This window comes from Stylophora pistillata, chromosome 7 (assembly GCF_964205215.1).
Source record: "Stylophora pistillata chromosome 7, jaStyPist1.2, whole genome shotgun sequence".
Taxonomy (NCBI): domain Eukaryota; kingdom Metazoa; phylum Cnidaria; class Anthozoa; order Scleractinia; family Pocilloporidae; genus Stylophora; species Stylophora pistillata.
Window position 1 is genome coordinate 791,270 of NC_142525.1, and position 10,361 is coordinate 801,630.

A 10,361-nucleotide genomic window follows, 5' to 3' on the forward strand; every position below is an offset into this window, starting at 1 on the left:
TTACGTAAAAGTTTGATTAAAATATTTGCTAAAACGTAAAATTAAACGCTCGTTTATTTTCAACTTTCTAGCATTATCGTGGGCTGTTCTTCAAGCAAGAAGAGAAGAGTTTGATCAAGATGAAATACCAAACAAATACAAGTGAGTTCCCCCCCCCCCCCCCACTTTCCCTTTTTCCTACAAAACGAAGTCAAAGTAAACTTTGACTTTGTACAAATTTTAGGGCCCAGTCCTTTGCGAGCTGAACCCCAGATCAGGAAGTCTGGGTTGAAGCTCTGGCCACTTCGAATTCATTGAGTTTTGTTGTCAGGCAGGGTACTTCACTCGCACAGTGCCTCTCTCCATCCAGGAGTAAAAATGGGTTCCAGTAAATAAACGCTTGGCGTTAACCTGAGATAGACTTGCTTTCCTTTCAGAGGGAGTACTATTATAGTCTGTTCATGCTGTCCTGGGAGTAATATTAATCCTTTTTTGCTTTATGCTACCCAAACCGGGATTAGCTTCTACATTGTGGGCCGCATAGCCCGTGTGTAGGTTTTACATTTCACTTCTCAAATCCAAAATGAATATCCTGTAAATGGGAACTTATTAAGTTTCATTTTTCGTTTCTTTTTTTTTTTTTCGTGAATTTTACAGCTCCACGCGGGAACTGCTTCATATGTTTGAACTCACCTCGGTAGGTAGCCTCTTTCATTCTTATCGCGATGAACAACTTCTGAGTAGTTTTGCTCAAATCTCCCCGTTAGAGGCGGCAGACAAATTTGACAATATACCAATCTACTCTTTGTTTGCCTACAGATGGATGCATTGTTAATCTTAAGGATCATGTATGATTTAAACGTAAGTATTTTCTACACTTTTTTTGTTGCTCTTTATAAAAACTTTGTTTCCTTCAATGTTGCAAGTTTAAATGTACGCAGGTTTTTAACGTTGATTTTTTTATTTTTTCTCAAGGTTTTGCCCCTGGCTTTGCAGATAACAAACATTGCTGGAAATGTTATGGTAAGCATGTTCATCAGTTGTTGCTCCTAACTATTATCTTTTACATTTAGCGTTTGAGAGTTTCTATTATCACTCTTTCAATTTGGAAAATTCACTGCATTGTTTCTCATCACTAGATCATCCTCAAGCATTCAAATTTCCGGGCTTTTCACGTCTTTTTTTATGGGAATGGCCAAGAAAGTTGACCTAGATATTCTTGTGTGATGCTTATACAGATTGTTGCGTTCGTGAAACCATTTGTAAGGAAGCGAGACGCGTCTACCTGTGTAGCGCGCGCAACTTGAATTCGAGGCTTGTCTCCATAGAAACGTTATTGTGACCTTTTCTCATTTAAGATCTCGTCGCGGCATGTTCCAACCGACCCATGCGCTAAGACGCTTTAAATGAAATTCAAACGTTAAACATTCATTGCTTTTGTGCTTAAGCCCCGAAATTGACGCACAGCAGTAGCTAAATATTTTGTTCTTCGTTTTTCAGGCTCGAACGCTTCTTGGTGGCCGGTCAGAGAGAAATGAATTTCTTTTGCTTCACGCCTTCAACGAAAAGTAAGACTTGTCAATTCTTTTGGCCGTTTCTTTCTGCAAGGGGGGGAGGGGTAAGAGTTCGTCTCAACCGAGATTTCAAATCAATTTTTTTTCTCCCTTTTTCCCCAAACCCTGTGAACTGTTTTTCAACATCTTTATCACAACACCAAAGTGTTGTGTCTGATTGTTCATTAAATGACTGTGAATGTACGAAAATTGTGTATGTGAACTGGGGATCAAGTCATTTATCACTTCATGGGCTTATTGCGAACCATGGCTTGTAGCTCAGTAAGTAGAGCACTACACCGGTTTCGTAAAGGCCAGGGGTTCAAATCCCGTACAGGACTGAATTTTTTAGGCCTATTTTCACTTCTGCTCAAGTAGTGTTCAGAACTGCGAAGATAGCTTTGAAATTCATTTGATTGTTCATTGTTGCAAATTTAGAACATGGTTATTGTAGGTGTTAGCCTTCGCTAGCCTGCAAGCAAGCCCTCGTCATTAGCACCTGTAGCGCTTCGGCAGGAGTGTTTCTTTTCATCGCTCGCGGGAAAACACGAGGCCTCGGCGAGAGTCGGTGAAAGGTCTGCAAAGGGTCTAGCACCGATGATGAATATCAGTGCCAGACCCCCGGCAAATCTTTCACCAACTTGTCTCCAGTCCTCGAATGGGCGGAGAAACGCGTGCGTCCTGCTTCGATAACGATGAGGGCTTGTTTAGAGGCTGGGCCTTAATGGCGAAGAGCAAGTGTTCGAACGAACAGCTTTGCGGGGAACAAAACAGCCGATTTCTTGTTTCCTTATGCATCCATCAACTTACTTTAATCACCTACTTTGGCCTCCGTACAGAAATGTATTTCTCTTTATTACGAAATTTCAAGTATTGTTAACAGTGACTATATTATTTATTTGTTTTATTTAGGAATTTTATCTGTCCAGATAAAAGTTACGGCAAGAAACAAGTGGTATAAATATTTTTGTTTTTGCTTGTTTACTCGAGGTTCCTCTTTTCCTCTCTCGATATTTCTTTCCTCCAGCCATTTATTCCTGAATTTCTGTTTCCTCCAGAAGTTTAACTCGATAATAGTGTGATGTGTTTTAAACACGAAGGCGCGCTATATAAGGAAGTCTTCCCTGGGAAGACCTGGGCTCATTTGTCACTCACCGTTAACGTGTGCGGGTGAAATTTAAATGCTGGTAGACGAACAAAAGGAGCTAATGAGATATCTATTGTTTACTTCCACCAGCATGGTGGCATGAGGTAACGTGCGAACTTCCTACTTCGATCTCAAATCTACCACCACAAATAAAGACAGTTTCCATTGGAGAAAGGAAATACAAATGTCAAAAATTCTTGTATTGTGACGAAGACATAAAACAATTTTGAGGAATGCGCCCGCTGTTCACTGCTTTGGAGTAGCTGTAGCTCAAGCTGACTTGACTCTTAAGAGTTCTACATCACACGACGGTTGATTGACAAATGGTCCAGTGGGACCTAAGGCTCCTTTTATAGCGCGTCTTCGTGTTTAAACAATTGCTTTTTAAGCAATTTTCAATTAAGTGTCGGAAGTAATCTGTGATTGTATTGGTTTTGCTTTACGTCGCTCTGTGATTGGGCCTCACGCTAACCTCTCAATCAATCAGATGTAGAGTTAAAACCAATCACGATTTGATCACCCGCGTTTTCTCGCGTTTTCCCGCGCCTTAGGCAGTTTACTTGCTTTTAGCTTTGAGTTCTCAATGGCTCTTCGGGGTAATTTACGTTTCACTGATAGGCCGTTTTATTATCCAACTATACCTAGACGAGTACAAATAACGCCATAGACGAGTACAAATATCACGCGGTATTTGTACTCGTCTATTGTAGTACCGGTTAAACAGGTTTTCTCGCATCGCGCAAGCGAAGAATTGGATTGTAGTTACGAAAAAAAAAAAAACAAATGGCGGACAATTTGAATCATATTTCTGACGACGAAGAGTCAGAATGGCTGGCAAATATAGATCCAAGTTCATTAGATGAATCGAACGAAGAAAAACAGCTTGACGACCAGAAAATTTCTTCATTTAATGAAGAAAATTGAAACAGCAGCACAAACAACGCGCCAATTCCGTTTCGCTTGCAATACTTCTGTCACGCAATCCCCGTAAATAAACATCCGTGAAATTCGCCCGCACTGCAATAACAGTTTGGCGTGTTGGATAATAAATAACTTATTAGACGTTTTGTTGTGTAGTATCGCTGAGCATTTTTACTCGTTATTTGTATTTTGACTCGCCCTACGGGCTCGTCAAAATACGGCACAACTCGTAAAAATACTCAGCGATACTACACAACAAAACGTCTAAGAAGATATATGTATTTCATTTCATTTTGTTTTTACGACAATCAATCGAAAAGCGCTCTTAAGAGACCAGATTTCTACGTAAGTTTCTAGAGTACAATCTCTCATTGTGGTCATAGCAATAGCACGTATTACAAATAACTCTATTAATGTCCTCGCCACAAAATTCTCTGTAGCTCAGTGGTATAGTATCCGATGTAACTCGCTAGGTTACAGATCCTCAAAGAAATTGTTTTTTTTTTCCTATGTCATGTTTCTGTTAAAGGTTCAACTTCTTAAAAAGCTTCTTGTTATCCTCGTTCTCAGGTCGAGGCAGACCACGATGAAGACGAGCAACCTTCGAGTTCCAAGAAAGGACGAAGAAAACCAGCGTATGCTGGAGGACTGGTACTAGACCCTAAGAAAGGTATCTAATCTTTTTTCTCTGTACTGTGATTGGTCTAGAAAACCATTTAGATGCTAAAGTAAATCACTTGCGGTGTGGTCACTAGCGTTTTCACGCGCTACGTGCAGTTTGCTTGTGTTTTCATATATCAAGTTCTCAATGGCTATTTTTTTTTTAAACCTTTTGTAAAAAAATCTAACAGCAAAAACATGAGTTTGCTAGAGTCCAAACTCCGTAAAAATATGTATTAACCGGTTAAAAAAGCTAGAACATTCGGCGAGAACGAAGACTCGAAAAACGGCAACCAAACTAACTCCATAAAAAAATTTAATAAAAAAATGCAAGATACGCGCGAAATGACCGCGTCAGTTTCAATGTCAAAGTTAAAGTTCTTTGACATGATTGGTTAATTTGTAAAATCACGCGCGCTTAAATACAAAAATAATAACTTTGGTTTTAGTTATACAACACTCATTCCAAACCCACTCCTTTTCTACTTTTCTTCTAGGTTTCTACGACAAGCATATCCTGTTGTTGGATTTCAACAGTTTATACCCGTCGATCATACAGGAATACAACATTTGCTTTACAACAATCAACAGAACAAGCTTCAAATCCAAAGGGGTGAGTTGCATTCAGTGTGATCGCTTCATCTTCATTTGTTGAATTATGCCTATGAATTGATGCTTACCAAGTTTTGCTAAGTATTTCGTCGAACACTATATGTAGAAATTCTCTTTCGTATTTAAATTTTAATTTTCAATTCTCCACTTCCTCTCCCCCCTTTGTATTATTTTTGTATTCACGCGCCATTTTAAGAATTAGCCAATCACGTCAACGAACTTTAACCTTGACATTAAAAATTGACCTTTTTTGAGATTTTTCTTGCATCTTTTGTTCTTTGTTTTACGGAGTTAGTTTTTTTTTGTTTGTTTTTTGAGTTTTCGTTCAAGCCAATTTGTTATTCCTCAGTTTGGAATTTTTAAGAACTTTCTTATTTTTAATTGAATCCCACTGATTTAGTTGTTTTAACACATATTTTGTCAAGACATATTTCAACGAGGTCTGGACTCTAGCGTCTTTTTTCGCTATTGGATTTTTTACACTATCTTTCAGTCAAAGATTGTTCTTGTCAGTTTTTAGGGCTTCCTTAGTCTAGACCATATCATTTTACAATTAAATTTATCAAACAACAACAAACATATGTGTGAACTGCGGTTATGAGACGTATATGAGAACGATCCTTCGCAGTAAAGCACTATTTGAGCAATAGTGAAAATCAGACCTGAAAAAAATTTCAGGCCTGTACGGGACTCGAACCACTGACCTCTGCGATACTAGTGCAGCGCTCTACCAATTGAGCTAACAAGCCAACAGGGAGCAGGCCATCAAATTAATTCGATATAAACCCGTAGATGATAAATCAAACAACAACAAACATATGAAACATATGTGTGAACTGCGGTTATTGTTTGATTTATCATCTACGGGTTTATATCGAATTAATTTGATGGCCTGCTCCCAGTTGGCTTGTTAGCTCAATTGGTAGAGCGCTGCACTAGTATCGCAGAGGTCAGTGGTTCGAGTCCCGTACAGGCCTGAAATTTTTTTCAGGTCTGATTTTCACTATTGCTCAAATAGTGCTTTACTGCGAAGGATCGTTCTCATATACGTCTCATAACCGCAGTTCACACATATGTTTCATATGTTTGTTGTTGTTTGATTTATCATCTACGGGTTTATATCGAATTAATTTGATGGCCTGCTCCCAGTTGGCTTGTTAGCTCAATTGGTAGAGCGCTGCACTAGTATCGCAGAGGTCAGTGGTTCGAGTCCCGTACAGGCCTGAAATTTTTTTTTTTTTTTCAGGTCTGATTTTCACTATTGCTCAAATAGTGCTTTACTGCGAAGGATCGTTCTCATATACAATTAAATTTATGTTAAAGTTGTTTCTTGTTCTTATTTCCTCAGCAAGCGGAGGATGATGAAATGGTCGAGTTACCTGATCCCGACTTAGAACCTGGCATTCTGCCTACTGAGATCAGGAAATTGGTGGAACGAAGGAAACAGGTTTGTTCCCATCTCAGGTTGGTTGGTGACTGAAAGAACGTGCGCTTGCGCATGCAAAGTTTCACACAAGGTAACTTAACTGCTTACCATAAGCATTCACTTTTCTCACAAGGTCAAAGGAATGATGAAAACTTGTGCTCGGGATTCAGATCAGTATCTCCAGGTCAGTATTGTAGTAATCCGGGCCTTGCAGAGATTTCGCTTTACTTCCTGTCTTTCTCTGTGATTAGTCTTAAACCTCAGGGTGTTTTACATAAAGTCAGCCACCTTTTCGGGTAGTTGAGCAGTTATCGCAACTCGAAAAAACCTTCAGTCCTCGTACGATTTTACTTTCAAGAGCATGGTGTGAGGATTTTAAAAGGTGTCTTTTTCTAACATAATTCAGTGTTTTATCCTTTCTTTTTTTCTTAGTATGATATCAGACAAAAGGCGTTAAAGCTCACTGCAAACAGGTATGTTTATCTGACTCCTCCGCGGTCGCTTCATCCAGGGAAGCACAGCGGCCAAACTGCGTTTGGCATGCTTAAGTGGATCAATACTTTCCGGCAGCGCATCAATTTCCCGCGTAAAATTTAACAAGAAAACATAAGAAACAAACACTTACGCCAAATACGCAAACAGTGGAATTGTTCGTAGAAATCTGAATAGGAAGCAAAAGTTGGGAATATGAAAATTGGAAACTTTTCGAGTACAAAGTTTATTTACTTACGGGTATCGTATTGATATCTATTTTGTTTCGAGCTGTAGCAAAAATGTTCTACGCTTTTAATTAACACTTCGTCGGTTCGCCTCTGAGTACACGTAATCGTTCAATGTTCGGACATGCGCAGACGTCTGACCGCTGTGTTTCTTGTGGAAGAAATGTGGCGTGCTCATAATTCACGTAATAGTCACGCATTTCCGTGACATCGACATTTCACTGAGCTTGTCGCTTTATGTGTGTTTGAAATATCTCATTAGTAATTCGATGCTTTTCTTATTTTCTTTCTATTGTAGCATGTATGGCTGCTTAGGATTCTCTCATTCACGCTTTTATGCCAAGCCACTGGCTGCCCTCGTTACAAGCAAGGGAAGAGAGGTGAGCAGTTTGACAATATGGCAGTGCGGTAGCGTGACGGGGCAATACCATGGTACGACAACAGCGTAACTGTGCGATAGCATGATAGCGTGACGGGGCAATAGCATGGTATGACAACAGCGTAACTGTACAGTAGTACGGTAGCGTGATAGCGCGATAGTATGGCGATAACACGGCAACGTGGCAGTTTTCCACCTGTTCCGATTTTCAATTTTCCTTCTCCTGGAAATATCTCTAAAAGATCTTATTGTAACCTTATCGTCAGTTTTCCAAAGCTGTTGCATTCGGTGATAACAATCTTTTCGGCTGCAAACCGCAAGCGCAGGCGCTTTTTTGACGAGGACTTTTCTTTCTAAACTAACTCGTTTTCTCGTAATGGGAAGAAATATCCAGTTGCATTTCGGATACCAGTCAGCGCACTTCGGATATAACCGACTATCATTATCGCATTATTTCCCGAACAAAGATGCTGCGTCCGAATTTCCAGATCACAAAATCATATTCACTGGAATTGTTTATATGATTTCATTTTCACGCCGTTTCTTTGTAGAATTATTTAAAAGAGTATGATGTGAAGTCTAGATAGTTAAACCATAATTCAGAAAAAAAAAATAAGGATAAAGCCTTTTATTGAAGTTTCATTTTCCCAATAAACCCACAATGACATTTTTGGCTTCGATTTTCTTTGTTTGTCGAAATAAAATTCAAGAAGTGTTTATCATTACTTATTTATCAGGTTGGTGTGGTCATTTCTGTGAAAATCGCAACAGCTGTTTTAAGTTCATCAACTAAACATTGTGGTTGACAATTAAATTCCAAAAAAAAAAAGTTTTACTCATCACGGGTGTATTTCCAAATTATTTTGCACCTTTGCTTTACTAACTTTTATCAGACAATTCGAAATCGAAATTTCTATAGTTCTTAACTTGCTAATTTTGAGCTAAGTTTTTTTTTCTAATTTGTTAGGCAATTGACACTGAAGTAAGGAAATTTTTTGTAGCTTTTATTGAAAGTTCTTACTAACATTAAGGATATGTTTTTATTATTATTATTACTATTATTCTTTTTTTTTTTTTTTGGTCCGCGTCAGTGAATTTGGCGCACTAGTACCTCGTCAATAAGGACAACTTTATTTATCATAGACATAACCCGTCATGCAGTTTCTTGCAAACATTGATGTTCTGTCGCTGTTATTAATGTTTAATTCATCTTTGTGATCTGTATTTTAATCTTGACCCGTTCGAACTAATTTTTCAACTGAATAGAAATATGAAATACTTGAAAAAGTTTAAGAATCAGTTTGATTAAACTTTCTTACCTTCAAACCCTCGTCAAAATTAAGCATTTTTTTTCCAATGTATGTAAAGTTTTGATGGCCTTTTTAAGTTTCTACAGGAGAACTCGGCTTCGTTACGGCCGAATTTCTACATGAAATCCGACTCGCCAAAAATTTGAATAAACTCGTCGAAATCTACTCTCCCGTCTCCTTTCGTGTCCGCCATTTTGATCATTAAATCTATGTCAGACTCCGTATGATCAATATTGAGCCTACGAAGAACTCTTTTTATTCCTTGAGCTTCGATGTAGCCTTTCTTCTCTACGTCAAATTCTTGAAATACTCTTTTCAAACGTCGCTCTCGCTTTGTCTCGCGGAGAATCTGTTGTGAGAGTTGCTGGAATTTCTCATAAGAAACCGTCGTGTTTGGTCGGTTATTCAAACCTGTAGAATGAATCAGGAATTGTCTTGAAATGGAAAATAGACAACAAAGTGCCGTAGAAGTGTTTCCTGTTTCATTCATACAATGTTTTGATACATGGCACTAATTCACAACGTTTCTTTAAACACAAACTTTCAAGGCGCCAATTCCCAAGTTATTCTTACATTCCGCGAAGGACATAGAATAATTTTTGTTCACTTTTTGCCGAAAAATAAAAAGATTTCGAAGAGGAAAACTGACATGCGAATAAAAAGTGTAATTTCTAAAGAAACACTGTCTAATTTATTCATCATCATAATTTCTAATTTCTCTTAGCATATGGGCTTCCTACGAGTCATTCAGAACGTGCAGTACTGCAATTTTTGCTGTTTTTAATACGATTTGCAATGGAAGCTTCAAGTCATGAGATGCACTCAACTCTAAGAGTTTTGCAGTCGCGCATTACTTTGAACATGGATATTTAATATACCTGTGTTTCGAATATACTCCTTCAATTCCTCGTCGCTTATTTCTTCGCCCAGTTCCTTGAAGACGTTAGTGAGGTCCTTTACACATATAAAACCGTCCGAATCTTTGTCGTAATTGCGAAAGATGACCCTCATATTAACTTGTTTTTGATGAGAAATGCCCGCCATTTTGAAATTCTCAAGCTGGATCGCAAGCCAAGATTTTTTCGTGAAAGTAATGACTCGTGGTCGTTCACATAACCAAAGTTTTTTTTCTTCCACAAGGTTAGTTTAGCTCGCAAAGCAAAGTTTTACGCTTTCAACGAGCTAGACATTGTGTTGAAGAGCTATACTATTGTTATGAAGACAAAGCGTGGCTTCGGTCAACTTATTTTCGTGTAGTCTTACTAAAGGAGATAATTACTCGCCGCTCTAAGGAGGTCTAACAGTGATGATTTTGTCTTTCATCATTAAGTTCCTTTTGTTAAAAGAGCTCATAAAAATTAAATCAAGGCTGTGAGCCAGAAAGAGCTTGTGGTAAAACAAAAGATAATTAGTTCTAACAGAGTCACGTAGACCGATATCAGATACTCCATGTCTTGCGCAAATTGTCCCGACTTCACCTTAATATGTTGACAAAGTGAATTGCATTTTTATCAAAAGGCAATTTATCAGCTCAAAAAAGGGTAATTTCTTTATGTAAAGAATTTTTTTTGTCCCTCAGCACTCTTTAAACCGATGGCTTATTTTTTTGTTTAAACGTCAGAACCCCTGTTTATCTCTATATTCCCATTTTCAAC

General features: G+C 38.3%; 2 protein-coding genes across 12 annotated transcripts in view; one reads left to right on the forward strand and one right to left on the reverse strand.

Moving 5' to 3' along the window:
• LOC111328423 (DNA polymerase alpha catalytic subunit) overlaps positions 1-10,361 on the forward strand; it is a 40,413-nt gene that overhangs the window by 16,385 nt on the left and 13,667 nt on the right. For all 11 annotated transcript variants that reach the window (XM_088728468.1, XM_088728470.1, XM_088728472.1 and 8 more), the window contains 12 exons: positions 72-141; positions 637-676; positions 799-840; positions 955-1,002; positions 1,480-1,547; positions 2,445-2,487; positions 4,171-4,270; positions 4,758-4,873; positions 6,221-6,319; positions 6,432-6,482; positions 6,731-6,771; positions 7,316-7,397. In XM_088728468.1, coding sequence (XP_088584594.1) covers positions 72-141; positions 637-676; positions 799-840; positions 955-1,002; positions 1,480-1,547; positions 2,445-2,487; positions 4,171-4,270; positions 4,758-4,873; positions 6,221-6,319; positions 6,432-6,482; positions 6,731-6,771; positions 7,316-7,397 — 800 coding nt within the window. The remainder of the gene's footprint in view (positions 1-71; positions 142-636; positions 677-798; positions 841-954; positions 1,003-1,479; positions 1,548-2,444; positions 2,488-4,170; positions 4,271-4,757; positions 4,874-6,220; positions 6,320-6,431; positions 6,483-6,730; positions 6,772-7,315; positions 7,398-10,361) is intronic.
• Positions 8,010-10,062, reverse strand: LOC111328425 (neo-calmodulin). The gene is made up of 2 exons (XM_022932853.2): positions 9,585-10,062; positions 8,010-9,117 (listed from the first exon to the last, which is right to left on the reverse strand). The coding sequence occupies exons 1-2, from the start codon at positions 9,748-9,750 to the stop codon at positions 8,822-8,824; spliced, it is 462 nt and encodes a 153-aa protein (XP_022788588.1). The 5' UTR covers positions 9,751-10,062; the 3' UTR covers positions 8,010-8,821.